Source organism: Hydractinia symbiolongicarpus, chromosome 7, assembly GCF_029227915.1.
Source record: "Hydractinia symbiolongicarpus strain clone_291-10 chromosome 7, HSymV2.1, whole genome shotgun sequence".
NCBI lineage: Eukaryota > Metazoa > Cnidaria > Hydrozoa > Anthoathecata > Hydractiniidae > Hydractinia > Hydractinia symbiolongicarpus.
Window position 1 is genome coordinate 32,164,440 of NC_079881.1, and position 23,855 is coordinate 32,188,294.

The window sequence follows — 23,855 nt, forward strand, 5'->3', positions numbered from 1 at the left end:
GAGGTATTTCTACGCGACGTAGAACAGGTAAAACAATGGATGATAGCTATTGTCGTGTTATGTTAGATATCTCATTAAACTTTTCCAGTGAACTGGTTTACCAACCTCCAGAACTGGCTTGAAGAAAGGAACTTATTTTTCCATTTAGGCGGAGTTACATAATACGTTTCCACTGCCATAGGACGCAATAAAATTTTCTCTTTATTGATTAAAGGCGTAATTGCAATCCTTGAGAGCGGAGTTTACGAATTAAAAAATTTACGAAACGTTGCATCAGCAAATCTGAAAAAAGTTTTTAATTGATTGCATTGCTTTATTTATTTTGTGATCAAACGAATCCAATCAAACAATGAAGGCAAGTGGCTTTTAGATTGTCTGCTTAGAGCTTTGGTAGTTTCCCGTCATTCATTCTAGAATGTACCCTTAATGGTGTTTATTTAACTTACGCCTGTTCTCCACTTTAGAAAACTTCCACCAAACAGAACCGAGAAGAACACTACTGCTTGAAATTTCCATATACTGGTGCACTTTTTCCAGACGGAAATTTAAATAATTCTCACTAAATAGAATGATGTGATTGGTTTACTAATTTTATACCGGTCGTTTTCGCACACAGGAAGTTGATCTCGATTTTACTTTCCCCGGATCAGAACAGGAAGGAAAATTTTTAACTCACATGGTGTGAACATTTTATGCATGCTTAGAAGCTTTTTTATTCCTGTCTAGAAGTGGAAAATAGCTTTTACTGACTGAGGCCATATTTTCGTCAAAATTGACACAACAAATTTGAAAGATATTAAAATGATTACTTGTTCGCAGATAAGAAATGTTTTGTTTTTTACAAGATTTGTCATTCTGATCACAAAGCATAATGGAGATGGATATTTTGTATAACCTACCGGTACGCAAATTAGAAAACAGGATTAACTTTTAAAACCTACGCACAGCAAAACACAAAATATTGATATCTGTCCTCTTTTCTAGATAAATCTTGTCCTGAAAGACAAATCAAAAATTGGGTAAAAATATATACAATTGATGAAATGCAATAAACATTTTTTTACCTTTTGTTGAGACTCGTGAATCCATTTCTTATTTTTATGCAATTCTCATATTATTATTGAAAAAAATTATCAAAACAATAAAAGAACCAATAATTTTTCCAAATTCGGAATATGATTTTGGTGTCATTTTGATCAAGTATTAGACTACTCTTTAAAATATTCCTAATTTTATAGATATTAAGAGTGAAGTCTACCTATGTATTTTTTCTCTTAAAACCAGCTATCGTGCATTATTTTATAACTTCGTGATTGGATGTATTCTGATGGTGTGGTAAATTGCAAACTTCAATTAAACTTTAAGAGATTAGCTAAAACAAACCGCCGTTTGTATTTAAAAAAAGTCGATAAGGCCTGTGGAGTAATCCACTAAGGCAAAAGGACAATAGAAATATAGGTTGTTTTAGACATTTTGCTGACGCCAGCAGTACAAATACACAATAAATGAATTTAGAAACTTGTTTTCATGTTTCCTCCATTGTGTAGAGCTTACACTTCTGATCAAGAAAATGTTAATAATCGTGTGGATTTGATGAGTGATTAATGAAATATAAGGGTTTAAGAATTTTGCTGACGTCGGCATGGCCCGTCAAAATACAAATTATTTTTGTAAAAAATTTGTATACCTGTTGCCTTCATCGTAAAGATCTGGAAGCGCTGATTAAGAAAATGCATAGGATCATGTACTGTGGATAAACGGTTGGAGAGATATTCGGTTTTAAAGGTTTTTTGATGACGTAATCAACCCGTCCATTCCGAAACGGATTCGGGGACCCAAGTTTATGAAAATTACCCAAATGAGTCTTCAGTGGTCCCTTGTTACCCACGCGGTGATCATTGACGTCACCACCTCGTTTCCAAGTTATTTGGCCTCAAAATTTTAAGTGCGCTGTAATGGCTTCATTAAATTAATATAGGATATTGACGTTAAAGTAGTGTTATTGACGTCGCGCCGTATTCGGCGACTTTAAAGAAAATTTCCACAACATCAAAGGAAAATGTTTTTTTGAAAAGGTTTTTGCTAAGGTCGTGATAAGACGTGTTTTGAGAGTTGTCATTTAAAAAGGTTTTTTTTTGTTGTTGTTTTTTACTGTTCATAAAACTTCGAGTTTATAGAGCTTATATTTGTATCATGTGGAAAAAGGAAAATAACGGAATCTATAAAAGAAATCCATCTGAAGAGAAAAAGAGCGAACACTGACACAATTGTAACCTACACACCAGAAATCAAGCGTATAGGAATGTTGTGGTTAAACTTTGCGAAAGTAGCTTCAATCAAGCTAATGTGTTAAAAGTAGTTGACAAAAAAGATGATTGGCGAACAGTTAACAATGCGCCATCGCGGTTTCAACAAAGGAACCATCAAAATTATGATGTAATTAGTAAAAGAGATGATTGGCGAACAGTTACCAATGGGCCATCGCGGTTTCAACAAGGGAACCATCAAAATTATGATGTAATTAGTAAAAATAGGTTTAATTATTTGTCCCAAGAGGGTACAAACGTCACGGAAAACCATACAAATAATATACATAACACAAACGTAGAATCTAGATCACACCCTGTTTATCCTGTTAATGTTTCGTCGCCGAAAAGACCAAATCCGGTTATCAACCAACACCCGGAAAGAGAACAATACACATACCGTCCAACTTCTAATAATGACAGACATTTTGACAAGAAAAAAAAATACGTATTATATGTGACAGCATTCCAAAGGGAATAAGGTGTTTTCCAGGTTCGAATGTAAAAAATCTGGGCCACCACGCCATTCAAACTTTTATAGATGAACATCCTGATATTGTCGTGATTCATGGTGGGATTAACGATGTGTTGAATTCAAATAATACTGGTATTTCTGAGGAAGATATAGCCCATAGTTTAATTGATTTGGTTGAAAAGTGTAATGAATTTGGTGTAGAAAAGGTGTTTTTATCTGGTTTGGTATTTTGTAGACGTGTGAATAAAGAGAGAATTGATAATATAAATAAACTTTTGGAAAACAATGCAGCTTTGTACAATTATATATATGTAAATAACGAACTAATTTGTGGAAAGATGGCTTACATCTTAACGACTCTGGGAAAGAGGTACTGTGTAAAAATTTTGTACATACTTGGATAGTTTTTTATGTCTGAAAAGGGGTTCTTGGGGTATTCTATAAACTCAAAAAATTGCTCAACTAGTGAGTGTCACAAAAATTTATATAAATTTGGATATAGAAAAAATAAAAAATTTACGTCTTAAAAATCCAGACAATCCTTTTCTTTGTTACTTAAAGATTAATAGTTTGAGAAACAAAATAGTAGACACTCGTGAGGTTATAAGTAACATATCACCAGATTATTTTGTTTTAGCAGAAACGAAAATTAGTGAAGAGTTTCCGTCCGCTCAATTTGAAATTTCTAACTATGAAATCATAAATAGAAGAGACAGAGACAATGGAGGGGGGCTTATGGAATATGTCAAGAAAGGTCTTATATGCAAACAATTAAGAAGTCTTGAACCTGAAAATAGCGAAGTTATTTGTTCTGAACTGACAATCAGAAACAAAAAATGGGCTATTTTTAGTGTATATAGACCACCTGAACCTTCAAATATAGGTCAATGTTTTGCTGAACTTGAATGCTCTCTTGACTTAGCTTTTAGATCTTATGACAATGTAGTTGTTATGGGTGACATGAATATTGATTGTGACGATAAAAGTACAACAGGCTTTGGTGATTTAACAACTCTTTGCGATACATATAACCTGAAAAATCTAATTAAAGGAAAAACGTGCTTTACAAGTACGCGCTCGTCATTACTAGATATATTTTTAACAAATAGGCCCGCTAGTTTTCAAAACTCTTTGTCTTATGAAACTGGTCTGAGTGACCATCACCATATGATATCCACGTTTATGAGGACTCATTTAGTGAGACTTAAGGCAAAAGAGATATCATATAGGTGTTTTAAAAATTTTAACGAGCAAAGTTTTCTTGAAGAGTTAAGTATGGTCGATTTTAAATGTGATCAAACAGATCCCAATAAAAACTACGAAGAACTTGTATTTATATTTCGAAAAGTCATTGACAAGCACGCGCCATTAGAAACTAAATTTGTGCGTGGAAACGAGGCTCCTTTTATGAATAAAGAATTACGAAAAGCGATTTATTCAAGATCCCGTCTAAAAAATAATTTTAATAAAAATAAAACGAAGGAAAATAACGCCAAGTATAGAAAGCAAAGAAACAAATGCGTTAATTTAAGTCGAAAAGCGATAAGAGAACATTTTAACAACGTAATGAAAAATGGAATACTAACTAATAAAACTTTTTGGAAAACAGTTAAACCTTTCATTACAAATAAATCTGGAACAGGTAACAAGAAAATAATGATTGTTCGTAATGATAAGATAATAACGGATGATAGTGAACTTGTTGAAGTTTTTAACAACGAGTATATAAATATTGTTGAAAAATGTAGTGGAATTAAACCAGATCACTTAAACAACAAGAGATTGGCAAGCTGGCTCATAGTTATCAGTGATATAAAAGAAAAATTTACAAATCATCCGAGAATTGTTGAAATCAAAAATTCTCATCCTAGTGACAAAAATGATGATTTATTTTATTTTAAAGAAGTGAGTAAATCAGAAGTCTCTAAAATTTTCAGTGACATCAAAGTGGGCGTGGCTTCTGGGAAAGACAAAATTACAGCAAAAATGGTTAAATTGTCAAAGCCTTATTTGATTAAACCCATAACAAATGCAATAAACAGCAGCATTTGTCTTTCTGTTTTCCTAGACGGAGCTAAAAGAGCTATTTTGTCTCCATTAGAAAAAGGAGGAAAAGATAAGTTTAGTGTGAGCAACTATAGGCCAGTTAATGTGTTGAATATATTTTCTAAATTCTATGAAAGAGTAATTAAGTCTCAAATTGTTACATATATTAAATTTGAACTGTCAGAATTTTTATCGGCTTACAGAACGTCATATGGTACACAACATGTTCTTATTAGGTTACTCGAAGAGTGGAAGGACAAATTAGATAAAAACTATGTAGTAGGTGCAGTTTTAATGGGTCTGTCAAAGGCTTTTGATTGTGTTCCACATGGATTTACTTCTGGCTAAACTGAGTGCTTATGGTTTTAGTAATGAATCTCTACTTTTCATATTGTCTTACCTTTCGGATAGAAAACAAGCTACTCGAATAAATAACAGTTTGAGCTTGTTTCAATTAATTTTATCTGGTGTACCGCAAGGGTCGATTCTAGGACCTATTCTTTTCAATATTTTTATTGACGACTTTATTTATTTTATTAAAAAACCTAGTGTTCTCAATTATGCTGATGACAATTCCCTTTCCACTTACTCTAACTCGATTGCAAACTTAATAAAACTGTTAGAAAGTGAATCAAACACAGCTTTAGAGTGGCTGAAATATAACAAAATGATAGCTAATCCTGGAAAATTTCAATCCATTATAATCACACGAAGAAAAATAATAATTGTAGATTTAACAATTGGCGATAAAACTATCAAAACAGAAAATAGCGTAAAATTATTGGGTGTGACTATTGACAACAGATTAAACTTTGATCTTCACATTTCTGAACTTATCGGCACAATTGAATGCATTAGTTAGGCTAGATACGTTTCTGACTTACAAAGCAAAGGTTGCTCTTGTTCAAAGTTTTGTACTTTCCAACTTTAACTATTGTCCATTAGTGTGGCATTTTTCATCTACTAAATCTTTGTTAAAAGTTGAAAGAATACAAAAAAGGGCTTTGCGTTTTTTATTTGACGACTCTGATAGTACATACGAGGAATTGCTTTTAAAATCAGGAAGGAATTTCATGAGTGTTTACAGGCTTAAAACGCTATGTACAGAAATTTACAAATCTTTGCATAGCCTTAACCCTTCATACATTCATGACATTTTTGATTTCCAACAAAGTGAAAGATCTGTCAGATCACAAAATGTCAATAATCTCAAGGTTCCAAGAAAAAATACCAGAAGTTTCGGAACTAAAAGTTTACCTTCCTTAGGTCCAAATATATGGAATAGATTACCCAATCATATGAAAACAGCAGACTCTTTGAATAAATGATAAAATTTTGGAATGGCCAGCATTGTTCTTGTGATGTCTGTTCACAATAACATAAATATGTTATTTGTTTTTCTTTTGATTTCACTTACTTTATTTTTATAGTATTTATATTTCTGTCTATATGTCGGTTTGGATTAGCACTTTAATTAGACCTATTGTATTGTTTGTACATATTTTAACCGACAATAAATAAATTAACAACAACAACAACAACAAATGTCGATTTCCACTATGACCGTCACATACACTTATTATTATATTAGACTAAATAAATTTATCGCATAAATATTGCAAAAATGCTATTATAACTTTCTTTCTGCCTTTATAACCATATATTTATATACCACGAAGAATCCTACAATGCACTATTCTAAGAAATCTAAAATAGATTGCTTGAAAACTTTTTAGCTCGAGTCTTAGCCCTCAAGGTAAAAAACAAGAACGTCTGTAATAAAGATGCAATAAAATGACTGAGCTGATCGTTTTACAGCAATATATGTGCGTTCTCTGTTTTCAGCAAAATATTGTCGTAGGAGGAAATGCTAGCATGACGGTACACAGAGACATAAAAAAACTGATTGTGTTAAGCTGAGAATTTGCTCCCAATACATAACTGTGTGTAAAGGTGTATTTCTCCCAATACAAAATATAATAAAAAAGGCATTGTTCAAACATTCGATCAAAATGGAAAACGGTTTAAAGTATAAATCATAAATCTTATGGGACGGCTTTGTTTTATTATCCCCATGTTTCATTGTTAACGTTAAGTACAAAACTTCGCACGCGATAATTCTTTCCGTTTTCTCAATCCACTCTTCACAATTTTCATATTTATACAATCAGGGTTTTCTTCACCAACTATGGTACAGTGACGGATTCAGGAAATTGTGGACAAATCAGAAAGTACTAAATCATTACAAATCACAATTCAACAACCTGCAACCTTTTTAAAATCAAGGGAAAAAAATTAATTCAAATGTGTCTCACATGCAGTCTACATCTTACGAAGACATTAAGGAAATTATGAAATGCACTGTTCTGTACTATCTCCATGAAAACTATAATTATAATTAAAATAATCCAAAAAAATGAATTAAACTATTTTTTTATCATTATTAAATTTAATTGTATTCTTTAATTGTATTCTTGTATTCTATATGTATTCTTTTACTTAATTTTAATCATTATTTTATAATTTTAGCTAAATTTTTTTAATTTTTTGTACTTTAATGCTTACTGTTTATAATTTTAACTTTTATCAGTATTTTATAATTTTTCATATCATTAATATATTTTATCAGTTTTATCATTGTAATTTTAAAAGTTTTCTTTTGTTTTTGGTTTTCCTATTTCATTGTTACAAATGTTAAAATAGAGTGAATTCCATCTCCTCCATTCTTTTTTAACAAAAGTGTTGTTGCTATTTAAAATTTGTTGCTATAGGTGAATTCCATCTCCCTAATTTTATTGTCGCCACCTATAATTTGTTGCTATAGGTGAATTCCATCTCCCTATTTTCTTGCTGTCACTTAAAATTTATTGCTATAGGTGAATTCCATTTCTTTAATTTTCTTGTTGCTATATAAAACTTGTTGCTATAGGTGAATTCCATCTCCCTCATTTTGTTGTCGCCACTTAAAATTTGTTGCTATAGGTGAATTCCATCTCCCTAATTTTGTTGTTTCTGTTTAAAATTTGTTGCTATAGGTGAATTCCATCTCCCTAATTTTGTTGTTGCCACTTAAAATGTGTTGCTATAGGTGAATTCCATCTCCCTAATTTTATTGTCGCCACTTAAAATGTGTTGCTATAGGTGAATTCCATCTCCCTAATTTTATTGTCGCCACCTATAATGTGTTGCTATAGGTGAATTCCATTTCCCTAATTTTCTTGTTGCTATATAAAACTTGTTGCTATAGGTGAATTCCATCTCCCTAATTTTGTTGTCGCCACCTAAAATTTGCTACTATAGGTGAATTCCATCTCCCTAATTTTGTTGTTTCTGTTTAAAATTTGTTGCTATATGTGAATTCCATCTCCCTAATTTTGTTGTCGGCACCTAAAATTTGTTGGTATAGGTGAATTCCATCTCCCTAATTTTGTTGTTGCCACTTAAAACTTGTTGCTATAGGTGAATTCCATCTCCCTCATTTTGTTGTCGCCACTTAAAATTTGTTGCTATAGGTGAATTCCATCTCCCTAATTTTGTTGTTTCTGTTTAAAATTTGTTGCTATAGGTGATTTCCATCTCCCTAATTTTGTTGTCATGGGTTAATTCCATTTGCCCAATTTTGTTGTTACTTTTATAATTAGTTGTTCCGGGTGAATTCCATCCCACCTTGGTTTTTGTTGTTGTTGTTTTTTTAAAAGGATGAATTCGATCTCCCCAACTAATTGTACAGTACTTAATATTAATATTTTTTTATTTACTATTTACAGTATTTACTAATTTTATTGTCGCCACCTAAAATTTGCTACTATAGGTGTATTCCATCTCCCTAATTTTGTTGTTTCTGCTTAAAGTTTGTTGCTATAGGTGAATTCTACTATTTTACTATACTGCTATTTCTATTTGGTGAACTTTATCTCCCATCAAAATTCTTATATATAAAAGTTTTTGGATATAATTGCTATAAATTGTTCTACGTTTTTAGAATAGTTCATAACAAAAAAATATTTTTTCATATATAATCAATTTGAAACCAAAAAATATTTTTTTATATATAATAAATTTTTCGTGACGAGTTTTTTTATGAATTTTAAATATTAAAAAAGAACCAGAAAGTGCCACATTTTTCATAAAGTCGACTTATTATCAAAACGTGTTTTTGTTTCCACAACATACAATACAAGTACAGTTAATAATATCAACAAAAAACTTCATTAAAAAATATGCCAATTAATTAATTTGTTTCCTTAAAAAAAAAACTTTCCAAATATCAACAATTTCAAAAGTTGATTAAACCTCTAACGATTTGTATCTTGAAAGAGTGAACTTTTTCTAGAAAGGCAGTTTTTTAAGTTGTTCAGTTATTAAGTAGTTAGTTTACTTCTTGAAATAGTTACCTTTGAAATGAACTTTTCATTGCAATGTGTACCTAATTTCGACAATTTGCCGTTGATGTTGTCAAAGCCGTGTTTACCAAAAGACATATTTCTAGCAAGCTCATGGTATCGGATAATGTTCTCTATACAAAGGTATAATTCTAAATAACTTAAACTACTGTTTTTCAAACATTCGATTTCTTAACATTTGCGTCTGATACTTACTAACATTCCTAAAAGTCCTAATTTTTAATTGTAAACACACAATGTGGTATGTATTTCTCAAACTGAACCCTTATTTTCTTTGTTATGATATTTATGTCTTAACATTTTATTTTAAAGTTTTTAGAAACAAAACAATACAAAAAAAATGGACCAGAAGAAATATCCTACACCTGATGCTCTTTCATGAACATATATTTAAAAGAAGTTTCAAATAGAACTTTCATAGCAATGTATAACTAATTTCGACAATTTGCCGTCCATGTTGTCAAAGCTGTTTTTACCAAAAGGCGTATTTGCAGCATGCTTATGGTATCTAATATTTTTCTCTATAAAAAAGGTAAAGTTCGATCGCAATTGTTGGATTTTTTTTAAAAATTTGATATTTTGAATCCTGCGTCTACTTCTTTCTAATATTCTTAAAATTCCTAATGTTTACTTCTTAATAAACAATGTGGCATGTCTTATTCAAACCCATCCCTTTTTCCTTTTATGATGTTTAAGATTTTAACTTATTGTAAACATTTTTAGACAAATAAAAATAAAATCGAGTAGAAGAAAAATCCTACACCTGATTTGCAGCTATGAACATTCATTTAAAAGATTAAGTTTGTACTTGGTTAATTAAGCCACAAAATGCAATACAAGGTATCAAATTTACAAAGGTATTGTTCACGCGAACTTGCGATACAACAATTTAATCTAACACGTTTGCATAATTGTGTTTCCATTAGAATACATGTTTCTGTTTCCGATAGGTCATATTGAAATGAAACGATTTGACGAATTCTTGCCGTACAGTATCTCATACACATAAAAGATTATTTTGGTTGATTTTTTTAACAATTAACTTCTGAAATCCGACCTTTATTTGAGAGTTAATAAACGTCGCTATCAGGACGGAAAAGCGTGGTATAACCTGCTGACGAGTCATATGAGAGACCGATTATATAAGTGTACATAGAAACGTTCTGGGTACGGATTACGATGAGAATATCATTGATATCTTACTCAGCTTTCCAATCAAGCACTGTCTGTGCTTTCATGGTTTGTGTCTTGCATAAAAACAAGAGTTGGGTAAAGAGAGTATAGAATATTTACATGGCAATGCAGATTAAACTAGTCTTTGGGAAGTTTAGTGACAAAAAGGGAAGGTTTCCCTTAAAGAGTAAGAAGCCGCTGAAGAACTTTTGATCAGTACGGGACTGCTATGTCGATTATGTCACATGTTTTATTCAACCCATTGTCTTCTCTGCCATTTAAATAACCTGTTACGCTAAAGAATACTGCATTATTTTATGGCTTAATCAAGTCTGAAAGTATGAATGCGAAATGTTGCTATATTTATTGTTGTTGAAATGTATTTAACCCGCCAGCCTTTACTTGTAAGCGAAAAAGAACTTTAACTGTATTAAAGTTATATGTAGTTCCAGGTTCTGATGGGCATCACAGAAGTGAGAAAACAACTGCACCCTTGCAATCTGACAAGACTAGTTATTTCTCCTCGTGGAAGAACATGCCGTATAAATGAAAGTTATATTTAGTGCTAAGGAAATGTAATTATTATGCAATTCGTATCTATTATGACAACTTATTGTAATACTGTTTTATATCGACCTATTTTACTGACACTGTTGTAATGAATTGAAAAATAACTCTAAAGTTGTTCATTGCCAGATAAATGTATTTCAGGGGAATACAAAATGTTTTGTTTACTACATGTTCATTAACTGTGTGACACCTTTTTGTTCTACTTTTTTCTGTTTGTTAAAAATATACGATATCATTTGCTCTGGATGGTAATGTTGGAAGCGCAACAGATAACATGCACGGCAATACGAAAAACACTTTATAATTTTTCACATTTTTTTCGTTGCTGTATGTTGTTAACAACAGTCAACTTCCGACTTGTGTTAAGAAATTAGACGAGTTTACGATTAGCAAAGTATAAACAAGCAGGAAAAGACAACCAGACAGTTATTTCAACTTTAGAATAGAGTGCATTGAAGTATATCGACATTTTTCCCTTTTCTAGTTTCTTCCTCTATAATAACTAAGCTTAAGACTTTCGGGTGATATTGCAGCTAGGTATATAGTGGCCACACAGGCTGTAATTAAGATATCAAAATTGATATTGAAATTGAACGATGCGATTGTGACTCGACGAAAATACGACTACTTTTTGAATGTGAATTAAATTCGTGTGTGGAAGTTGTCTGCGTAGTTGACACGTAATGTGAAAAACAAAACGACTGTATAACGAATGGTTCCGATTAAATTATGTGTGAACGTTGGTTTGCAAGTAATGTGGAAATTGATTTTTGTTGCTCGTGTAGCGATATTAATACAAAAACAGATGCAGATCAAATATGGCTACCGAAATGAGTGGGCGTGATACACATGACTTCAACGAAAATGAAGTTATTCGCTAAACAGTCACCGCCTAGCGAATACGTACGACTTATTCAGTATGAACATTATAAAGGGTGACGAGAGATAATTATATAATTGCTTGAAATGTAATCACACTATTAAACTTAATTCTATTCAAAAAATTCTGCAGTTGCTGTTCTTGCTAATGGAGAATCGTCTCCAGCAAAAAATAGATTATTGTAATCAACACAAAAGCATAAAACATGTTTTGCATAAAAATGAACTAGTTGATAAGATCAAAGGAACAATCTACAAAAAAAAATGTTTTTCAATAATTTAGTAAACTAAACATTTTTACCCGTCAAAGAGCGTGTAATTTTGTATTACTTTGTGTTGATTTTCAATAAGAATTTCAATTTGTAGCAAAGCTTTTACCATGAGTATAGTTTACACGATATTCTCAATTTAGGTCCTGCTAAAAGTCACGAAAACGTTTAGGCATGTGCATGCAACAAGAGACTAAAAAGCAGAAACAAACAGGTATTTAATGGTATATGCTTGGACCGTAGCTATGAACTTCTCGTGATAGAGAATTTTCGTGGAAATTAATTCTTGCGAATTTAGCGAGGTGGTGGTTTTTGCGAAAATTGGATTCGCCAAAAATGTTATGAGTTTATGGTTTAATGTGAGTATTAATTTTACATGTCTTTTTAATGTATGGATATTTTTTAATTAAAAATGTGAAAGGATTTTCTATCAAATAACTCTCCAACATTATGTTTGATCAACTCAAACTGACTTTAAGCATTATTTAAGATGTAATTTTTCTTCTCATTTCCTACCTGGATAAAAAATTGAAGATAACTAAATTTACAGAAGAAGATAAACATTACATACAAGGAATGACTTTATTCGGATGTAGGTGGTAATATCCCTATTTTATGTGCAAAAAAATTTTTGTCCCGTTTTTGTCGCATTTAGCTTTGAGTTGGCTTGAAGAATTTACAATATTGGAACAGAATTAGGTGGTTGTGTTTGTGAAACGGAGTTAATGTGATTGTTACTCTAAATTTACCGCAGAAGTCATTCTGAAAATTTCAGTTCACGTATGCCGTGAATGTTTTTATGAAAGTATAGCATTTAAAAGGACAGTCAGGAATTCAAATATTCGAAATCGCTACGTATATATCTATATTAAAAATATTTGAAAAATTCTTAGTTATGAAGTATTCTTTTAAATATTTTTAAAGTTTCAGATTTAATTGGATATTTCCACATAATGTATTCTTGAGTATCGGAAAAGCAATCAACTACTACCAGCGGATTGTTGTGCATAAAATCATCAGTCGAAAGGAATTTCTGGTAGCATTTTCCGTAGGATACATCAAGTCAAAATGTTGCATCTATACCAACTGTTGCTTTTAACGAGTCGTGAACTTCATGAGATATGTATCGCAAATATCTTGTTATCTTAAATTTTTTAACAGGAAAAACATTTGTCCATGTTTGTATGAACCATTTCTTGTATCCAGCACCAAGTGAAAGATAACTGTATTTACATTAACACTGCAATGCGATATGCCACATTTCTGGTAAATGTAATACATCAATAGCCAAATTGGTTTAAGTCACTGCGTGATTATTTTTTATCAATATGAAACGGCAGCATGGTTCAAAATGCGTTTTTTTAAGTTGATAATGAAGATCCTATGCAAACAATTGGTTTATGTCCATCTACAGGAATTGCTCAGAGTTCTTTGATTCCATCAAAGTAACAATTGTTCTTTTCTAAAAAAATACAGGTATTTTAATATTTAAATATACGTAAACAAGACCTTTAAAGCAAGAAGAAGATACTTTTGGACAGTTCAGTTACCAAAGCACATGCGTAGTAAAGTTAAAAAAACTGAAAGTCAAAAGTATAAATTACAAGTAATATGATAAAATTATTTTCTCTCACCTTGTGAAAAATTGACATCCATGAACTGAAAATTATCTGAAATTTCAAAATACTACGACACAAGTGCACACCAACTGCGTTTCACAAACGTTACCACCAGTCGTAAAGTTATACTTTGATAGAAATAACTTTAGCGATTGAAAATTGGATGCTATGTTTATTCTTAGCTCTGTTTATATACAGTGTACCCAGCTAGAATTTTGAGCGAGAAAAACTAGGAGAAACGATGCAACCAAAACATAGTTTGTAGTATAATAATATCCTAGTTAAAATTATTAAAAATCATTACAATTGGTACTTCAAATCCACGTCAAAAGGCCATTGATAGTAATTTTAGTCCAATTGACAATTATTCGACAGGAATTTTCAATTGGTAATAAGAATTGCATAAAGATCCAATGGTAGTAGTAATATACGCTATTTCACTGACAAAGTAACTCTATTTTTAGTTCGGGTAGCAACATTTTTAACATACGATACATGCGCTTATCTGTTTTCCATGTTGAATGAAATTATACGGTTAAATTAACCGCCAACGTGGCAATGATGTTTAAAATTAGTAATTGTTTTTATATAGCTACTCTATTTTTGTATAAATGATTTTTATAAAAATTTTTATGCCAAAATTAAATTAAATTTTCTGGATGTGTGGAAGAATAAAATCGGTAAAAAGAAGGTAGTGGTAATAAGTAAATGTTTTTTTAGTCTTCTTAGTTATTATTGTTTTTACTTTATTTTTAAATTATTCACCTGTAATATCCTTCCCAGTTCCTATTGGTAGTACTATCAACAAGAGTTCTGGGAAGGGCGTCTATTGCGTTTAAAGCTCCTATTTGATCTACAAAAGTCGTGCAAGCAAAGCAATCGCTGAACTAGACAACTGTATAAAATATCAATGCTATTTTCATGCTGAGCGCTAAGCAGAAAAGACAAATTTACACTTTCATAGTTTATCGCATGACTTGGGCAGGGTTCACACTAAGAAAATCCGCACTGTAAGCAAACGCTATACCGCAAGACTAAATAAAGCTTTTTGAAATCAGAAACATTTCATAGTGAATTTTCAGGACTTAGCTGAATCTTGCCATTCTTGGCACAAAGAAAGTATGTAGTATAGAACTGCCATCAACGTGTCAGTAATTTTAGCTGAGAGAATTATTTTACAACTCTTATTCCGCATCTGTGAAAACGAAAAACTGTATTTAATTTTAGCGTCAATTATTTCCCGCAAAATTGGCAAGTCCTATGTTTTGCAAAAATATATTAAAGTATTATTAAAACAATCCGCAAAATATATTTGTTTTGTTTGGTTTTCCATACGCAAAATCTTTTACCTATATCTTCATTTTTACGTAGGTGTATGTATACTCAACATCAAGAGAATGGTGACATTCATTAAATTTAAATTAATTTCTTAATGCAAATAAATGTTTTAAAAAGATATTATAATAACTAGTCAATTAGGCCCGTGGAAAACTCCACTTAGGCAGATGGAATTTACCAAAAATGTTCTAAAAATCGTACACAAGATGTCAAATGTCAAATCGCATTAAATCCCACATACAACCGACAAAAATGTCAATAACAAAGACTTGCAAGAGTAAGCATTAATCTATGATAATAAGTTCTTAACACATTATGTTACCAAACTAAAGAAAAGGATACACGAAACAATATACGAGCCGTATCAACTTTACGTCATATAGAAAACCGACCCAACAGGCAAACTATTTATATCATTCTTGTATGACAGTCCCTACAACTGATTATTGTGTACAATATACTGTAATACACTTTAGGGCTGTAAGAATTTACTTTGTTCTCACTAACTTTTCTAATTTGATGTGAAATTTTAATAACCTTATATAAAATCTGTAAATGGATATTACACTAAGAAAACATTAATTTAACATCGTCGAAATTGTATCGAGCGTAAAATATAGAATTAATTATTTGGTAATTTCTAGCTTTAAATGAATACCTCCAACGTCATAATTGCATTGTAAATGGGGTATAACCTTAAAATGTACTTACATTGTGCTTTTCGCGGGCTTACTTGGTAGTAGACTGGGTTTAGCACTATATTAAACAGCAGAAGTAAGCTAAAGTTTTACGGCTACTTCGTAACAGTAGGAAAGCCTTGTTTTTAAATCATCGAAACTACATCCAGCGTAAAATTAACTGACTTCTTTTAAATCGCGAATTTCTTTAAAATCCCGAATATTGATAATTGACGAGTAGAATTTATATACACTTTCTGTTTATTTAATAGAACGGCCGTATATTGATGGAAAAGGAAATTGAAAAGCTGAGCTTTTATTTTTCTACTTATTGTATCTTTGAAACAAAAAATATATCACAACGCAGAAAGTACATTCATTTTTTGTACATTTATTACCTTGTATTTAGCGCAAATAAATTATGTTCTCAGTCAAAGACCAGTTTCCAGGTCCATGTTTTGTTTTAATGTAGTCCACTTTATTAGTGTGATGTTCTTTTTCATATGATCAGTAAGTATATTCTAGCTTTATTTTCCGGAAACTCGAGAGCGATGTGTTCAATCTAGATTTCCACTGAACAAAGAAATGTTAATCAAATTTTTGAAAACAGACTTAAAAAACATTCATTTGAAATTAGAAATAATAGAAAATTAAATGCGTTTAGGGGATACAGAAAATAATTGTCACCTGCTTTCTATCTATGAAATGAGAAGTTAATAAATTTACAAACCGGAAGCAATGTCCAGTGGTAAGCCAGGAGGCAGAGTTTAGTAGGACATGAGACGAAGTTAAAATGTCGGAGAGATTGGGTTACTTTAGTGTCGTATTGTGTATAACAACAAAATACAAAAGTGTTTTCACTTTATTCTTGTCGTCGATATATTTCCTTTACCTGAAGAGCACTATACTACATTGGTAAACGCTACTGAAATGAATTGCTATCGTATTTTTTTGTATTGTAAATTTTCAATTAACATATTTTCTGCCGATATCTTCATTCTCATGTACCTATTTCTTTATTTAGATTCCGAAGACTAGTGTCACTCTGCGGCGTAACTTAGTAATATCGAGAGTTTGTCGCTACATTCCTGTTGGTACGAATATGTCGCAACCGTTGAACGGTAGAAATTGTCCTATGATGTCTAGCCACAAAAGACAAATTACGCAACATTTTCGCAACAACTAATACTTCGCATAAAATAATTTCAGTTTTGTTCATACTTTTCACTCTTTTAGCGCGGAATTGGTACCACAGTGAAACTCCACAGCGCGTACCTAAAAGCGTCGGAGAATTACTGCAGAAATGAAGTCTCGTATTGCTGCCAGAGTTAATACTGCCGTCCTAATGTTTTAATAAAACCCAAGCATGCGATAGGTTTGTGATTACAAATTTTCTTCCATTATAATTCTAGCTAAAAACTGATAGAATGATCTGCTTTGTCGCCGTTCTTAACAGCGATTTGAAGATGATATATAAATTATGACTGTTTTTCACTTTTTTCATTACATCGCGCAAAAAAAGTGATGATCCTAGCTACATATCTTAGCAGAAAAAAATACACAGAACTAAGTTTACTATAAATGGCACACCTACTGCACGCTGCTATTTGCTTATTGCTTCACAGTATAAAAATGAATACACAAACTTAAAAACATTTCATACCACTTTGGAACAACCTCTCTGCGTCAGTCAACTTTTTTTCATAGCAACTTTTTGTTGTCATCATTATCTTGTTAAAATCATCTAAATAAGTAAATACAAATTCGTTAAAGAACTGATAACTGTCGTATATTGTAGAGCAGATTTAGCTTGAGTAACTGAGACCTTATTAGTTAACCCCAAGTATTGTTTGCATTTTACATTAATTGTTAAATCCTGATTAACGAAAGCAGTGGCGAAAAGTTAATTAGAAACATAAATATTTCCATTTTGATATCCGTAATCATGAAATTCGCATTTATTGCATTTTCCAACCTGCAATTAACTTTGATTGTTTCAGTTATGTTTAGCAAGTCATTCTGTCATCAAGACCTTTGAAAAGAGTTTTTACCTCGTGTGTTTTATAAAATCCAAGTCCTATTAGTATGTTCATACTTTGTTTTTGTTTTCGTACAAATTGTTATACAAACCCCCACAGAAAATAAATAAATAAAAACAACAAATCGGGTTAGAAGAGTGTGATAAGCACAGACGTAAAAAATGAGCGACTATAAAACCGAATATTTCTTTTTACTTTTAAACATTTTGAAGATTGAAAGACAAAGGTAGTTTAGGCCTTCTTCAATTTACTGGCTGCAATTTATTTTTCCATTGAGAACATATTATTGTGCACAACGTTTAGATAATTTTCGGAACCCGACAATTTATTTGTCTTGCTTCCGTCATTTCGCATATTTCCGTATTGCTTTTAAAAAATGATTTGTTATTTAGAATATAACAATTTAGGTTTAACCTAAATATTAACAAGCGCGGATAAATTGAATTTACTAACAAAAATCTGCACTCACCATTGTTACTTTACACCATTGCCACTTCATACACCGTAGTTTTCTGATATTTCGCACCATTTTGTATATTCAGTTATTGCCTACAAAACGAATAACGATGTTTACACAAAAATCTACGCACTTTAAATACTAAGAATTGATCGCTTTAAAAATATTACTTACTTTTTTGAAACACGTTGACTTTGTTGCCTTTAACTTTGGTAAAATTCTGCGATTTTCTTTTACACTATAAACGAACATTTTTTGTAATGCTTCTGTATTCAGAAAACTTATGGACGAAAAATAGTTTTTAATATAAACTTTGCTTCTGAATGAAAAAATAAAAATTAACTCACCATATAAAACACTTTAATTCCTTCCTCCTGCACCTTGTGTAAAAATGTTTGTTAAGAATCATGGTTTGTCTTACAGCTTTAAGTAAGCAAATTTTCTTGGTTCATTAATTTTTGAAAACAGAAAATTTCCATTGTGTCAATTTATGGTAACTTCACTAACTTTTATGGTTTTAGAGATTAGTGATAATCAATTTCATTTAGAAGGCAGGAATAAAATCGACAGGAGACCATTTAATGTTAATTTCATGTGACAGTCGCACAGTGCACGCTATCTAACGCTGGATTTAAGGCTGGGATTTTGATAGAAATTAAAAGTATATTAGAGCTTAAAAACAAATTAATGGGGTATAAAAACAAATTATTTTTTTAAAAGTGGTTAAAATTTTATTTGCGCGATGTTTACGACGAACATATCATAACCAACAGCATTCTTCAAAAAGACGTAGCAATTAAGACAGCCTAAGTAAACCGAGTAAAATGAGACACTCGTGAGGTAAACGAATAACAAATCGCGGGTGTTAGCATGGATGATTCTTGCCCTTATTAATATTTGTACCAAAAAATACTTTGCGCTCATATGGAGAATACTTGTGCGAGGATTTAATATTTCAACTAAAAGGAAGAAGCGGGTTACGACATTTCTTCCCTTATTCTGGCGAGATAAAGTCATCCCAGCAAACCTTTCAAGCCTTTCATATAGCAGATCCTAAAATTAAAAATTTCACATCCAAAATAAAACGTTTTTTGACCTAAAACTAAGTTTTCTCCATTGACAACCAGAAGATACATCTACCCAGTGAGCACTTCAACGTTGAATCAACCTTGAAAAGACGTTTCTTGCGACGTTGAAAAGTAGAAACTACGTTGAAAAGACGTTGAAATAACGTTGCAAATGAAAGCTTTTTCGTCTCTGCATTATTCAGCGCCTTTTAAACGCTTAAGAAACAGACAAACTTGACCGAATCAAATTATAATCGCCATCGTGGCTTCAGTTTTATATGTCCAAAGTTTACATGTCCATGTATCTATTCCCTAGCATGATTCCGACGCTTATAATTGCGTTACGTTATTTGTACACGGTTATTGCGAAAAAGAAATAAAATCATTTATACGATACTTGTTATTTTTTCATTATAAACATCCGCAGTTTATACAACATCTCCGCTGAAAACTTCCTAAATGAAAGTTAACGGAGTTTTATAATACAAGATATAAAAACAATATTTCAAGTATTCACAACTTGTACTATGTGAGAATCTCCAGCGTTCCAACCCAATGCAAAAAATGTAACGCAGCAATGACGAGGTTGTTAAACAGTGCAGTATTTGCAAATTTAGGGGCTGTTTATATGAGAGGCGGGACGGGACGATTGCCGGGATCCCGCTCTCATTAATAATTATACTTAAAATCACTTTGCGTTTATATGGAAAATTTTTGTCCCGGGACAATTTCGTCCCGTCCCGGCTGAGCGGGATCCCGCTTGAGCTAAGCGGGATCCCGGCTTAGGCGGGACGTTTTTTTCCATATAAACACACCGTCCCGGGATAAACGAGGTAATATTTGCACTATCAGCATATTTCAATAGAAAAAAAAAAACAAACATGGCTGCTAAACGTGCACTTGTTAAGACGCCAACAGATGTTCCAACCAAGAAAAAGTGTTTTAGATTCAATGATGAAATGGTTTTTAACCTCATTAACTGTCTATTAGATTTTAAAGCAAAGTGTGAGTTTGAGAACATTGATTTTGATGCAGACAAACCAATGCAATACAAAGTCATTCGAACTGAGTTGGCAAAATTATATCAAAATGAAGAAGAAGTGTTTGGGCCAGTGGAGGATACCTCCACTGAGCTCTCCCAAGAAAATGTTAGGGAAATGAAAAAAATGATAGCAAGAGGCTACCAAAAAGTGTGAGAAAAAATAAAAGATTTACGGCAGGGATTTTTTAAAGCAGTAATTAGTGGCACGCGTAGTGGCTGTGGCAAATTAGTGTATGAACACTATGACAGTTTGAAGCTCCTTTGGAGTGGAAGTGCAAACACAGAGCCCCTACCCAATGGCATTGATAGTGCTGATGTGAATCAAACAAAATCAAGTAATGAAATGTTATCTGACCATGATGATCTAACTGCAAATATTAATAGTGTTGACAGTGGTGAATATGAAGATCCAGCAGATGACGATAATTTGAGCTTGTCATCAAGTGATCAGTCAGTCTCGAAAAATTCATGCATTGTTACTTCCACACAACATGTATTGAGCTAACAATGTTAAAAAAATCTGTTTATTCGCTTGCAATTTTGTTTTGTTTTCGTTTTAACGCGCCATTATACTTTAGAAAAATTTAAATTTGGCGCTTGTGTTGTGAAATCGTCCCGGCGGCGGGATAAAATCATCCCGGCCAACGTCCCGTCCCGGCAATCGTCCCGTCCCGCCTCTCATATAAACAGCCCCTTATAGCTCCAATTTCATGTGCCAGACACGCCTCCTGATAAAGCAACCTGTTAGTATGTTCAAGTCACAAGAAGTGTGAAGCAGAACTTGAACAAAAGTTTTCCTTTGTTTTGTTTTCCCAATGAAGTCAGAGTTGAATACAAGGGTGTTTGTTAAGAATACCAGTTGTTAATAAATACGATCATGATGCTATACTTTATAAAAAGTTGGAAAAGCCACCATCCTCACCAGATGTCCAGGAATCGAGGTTGAAAATTACAATAAAAATATAATGATATAGCACTGCATTTCTTTAGAAAAGCACCCACTCATGCACATTCCATACTTTTACTAGTCACAAGTCCGATTTCTAGTAGAAACAATAAAAATTGTTAAGCTAAAATCACTTTAACATTTTGCCATTCTAATTTTCTGTCACCCAATCAAAATTAATATAAGCTAGAAGGATTTATTACGGCGCCTGAAAAATTTATAATCCTCTTTAATATAAAAGTTGTTGTTGACAAGTTGGCAATTATTTATTACTAGAAAACTATTACTAAACACCAAGGTGATAAATTATTTAAAAATTAATCAACTTAATATTCTTTGGTATTAGTTCTTCCCGCTCCTCCACATCTATCAAGCGCATAGTTAAAGATTGATGCCGTACACGCACGAACTTCCCCCTCTGTGGCATTCTTGTCCAGTTTGATGATTTCTCAACACTGCATCTAAAAGTATGTTTAAACTCAATGAATTTGAGATAAGAAATATTTCTCAATTTTCTGACTCGTAAAAGTTTTTTTTAAAGTGACTAAAATAAATACATTTCTCACCATTGATAGCTTTGATAATGTTTAACTTCCCTGCATTTCATGCTTGTACATCTAAAAAGGAATTCCCCTTTTAGATTTACAACCAGATTTCGTGAGATTTTGTCAGACAATTTAAACAATAAATTCTCTGCTTAGCCAGTCTTTTATAATTGCATTTCGTGTATTTGTGCAAAAATTTTTTTTTTTTTTCGTGCAGTACTAGTAGACTCGAGCAAAAGCCAAATTTACCCGCTACGTTTTAAATCAAAAATTCTAGCGACTTCCCAATAGCGTTCTCGTTTAAGTTTTGTAAAATATTGATCCAATTTCGATGACAATTTCCTGTTGCGTTTACAAAACGCAACAGGAAATTGTATTTGCTGCCTCCAATGTCATCGCAAGTAGCTACATTGCAAAACTTTAAACAAAGATAAATAGTTTTACATTAAAAGAAGCTACTTTGCGCATTACTAACGTACCACATGGAAGTGCGGGAGAATCGTTCCGCGGACCCGGAGCCGGGAGCCGCAGACAAATACGCTACACTACTTCGACAATTATGTTAGTGCACAAAGTACCTTACCTTCAATATATTATACAGAGATTATGATGGTCATAATCGAAGGTCCGATCGGGGTGAAACATTCTCTGTTGTAAATAAACAATGTACAAAAATAAAAAAAAAAACAGGTTTTGTTTTAGCTTCTGTTATCCAAAGCTACTAGAAATGCTGAACTTCCATTTTACGAACAATGACAAGCTATTAAGTAAATATTTTTTAAAAAAAGGAAATAAGTTTTTATAATGTGGTTAATTATGCGTATAATAATGGTTGTGCGTGTTATATCACTCTTCTATGCGCTTTTAGTGTCATCTGCAAATTGGAGTCTTTATTCCTATATTTTGTGTATAGTCAAGAAAAAAAAACATATCCACAAATCAGATCAAAATTTATTGAGATAACACAGTTATATTTAAACCTCGTCACCACAAGTAAAAAGAAAATCTTTTTGTATAATGTATTTGTGTCAACGGTTAATACAACAAAATCACCCACGGCTTTGAGCCTTTGTTTCTACTTTTTAGTAAAATTTAATGAGATCAAAAATTAAAGCTCCTAAAAATTTTTAAAGGATTTATGTTGCGACTGGCAAAGAGGGGCGAAAGTCCAGATAACAGAAAACGATATTCAAAAAATTCTGATAACATCATAAACTTGAATAAACTTTTTTCTGGAAGAACAAAAAACATAAAAATTTTCGGATATCAATTAGGGACAATTTTTGCAATGTGATTGTCGTCCTTTACCATCTCTTATTTACGGACTTCTCCTACCGAATTCAATTATTATTAAAGCCTGAATATAAGTTTTTCTGCCATGTACTTTCAAGAATTGGCATGCTTTCGCTTACATTACTGGAAGTTTTAAAATTTAACATTTTGCTAAAACTACACAAAATCATCTATGTAACTTCAGCTGCAAAAATTCTTTTTTTTCTGCAACTTGGCAATTTCAGGACATTAATGTTAGATATTATTTTGTTTAGATAACAAAATCACATCCTCTTTCTTTTTCTTTCGATCATAAATCATAAAAACGTCTACATACATATTTGCCAATGATCTTTTTGATAAATAAAATTCTGAAATATCAGATTAGTGATTGGATAATGTTGAACACTTTTTTCAGAACAAAAGCCTCTAATTTTGTCAAAAAAATACGGACACAGTAAGAATGATCCCGGCTTAATACTGGAACTTAGAGTACAATTTTGCAAGAAAAAACATCCAAAATATAAATTATCTTGCCATGTATGTGATATAGTCTCAATACCGTAAATCCTCTATTAAGCGCCGCGCAGCTTAATCAAAGCTCGACTTTTTTGGTGCGGCGCGTAATCGAGAGCAGCGCTTAATCAAGGGCGGTGCTTATTCCAAAACTAAAGATTTCAGACAGACCCATCTTTTTTCTTTAACTAAAAAAATAGAAGGTCATCTGCTTTA

General features: G+C 32.0%; 1 protein-coding gene and 1 long non-coding RNA gene across 2 annotated transcripts; one reads left to right on the forward strand and one right to left on the reverse strand.

The window, feature by feature from the left end:
• The first annotated feature begins 1,317 nt into the window (after positions 1-1,317).
• On the forward strand, positions 1,318-6,155 carry LOC130648651 (uncharacterized). The gene is made up of 7 exons (XM_057454707.1): positions 1,318-1,391; positions 2,286-2,707; positions 2,800-3,158; positions 3,343-5,063; positions 5,137-5,307; positions 5,377-5,684; positions 5,773-6,155. Exons 1-7 carry the CDS (start codon positions 1,318-1,320, stop codon positions 6,153-6,155), a joined length of 3,438 nt encoding a protein of 1,145 aa, XP_057310690.1.
• A 10,702-nt stretch (positions 6,156-16,857) lies between these two features.
• LOC130648915 (uncharacterized) lies at positions 16,858-18,783 on the reverse strand. The gene is made up of 4 exons (XR_008982975.1): positions 18,599-18,783; positions 18,426-18,489; positions 18,264-18,343; positions 16,858-17,499 (listed from the first exon to the last, which is right to left on the reverse strand). It is a non-coding gene; the product is annotated as an uncharacterized LOC130648915 (long non-coding RNA).
• Between the last annotated feature and the right edge of the window lie 5,072 nt (positions 18,784-23,855).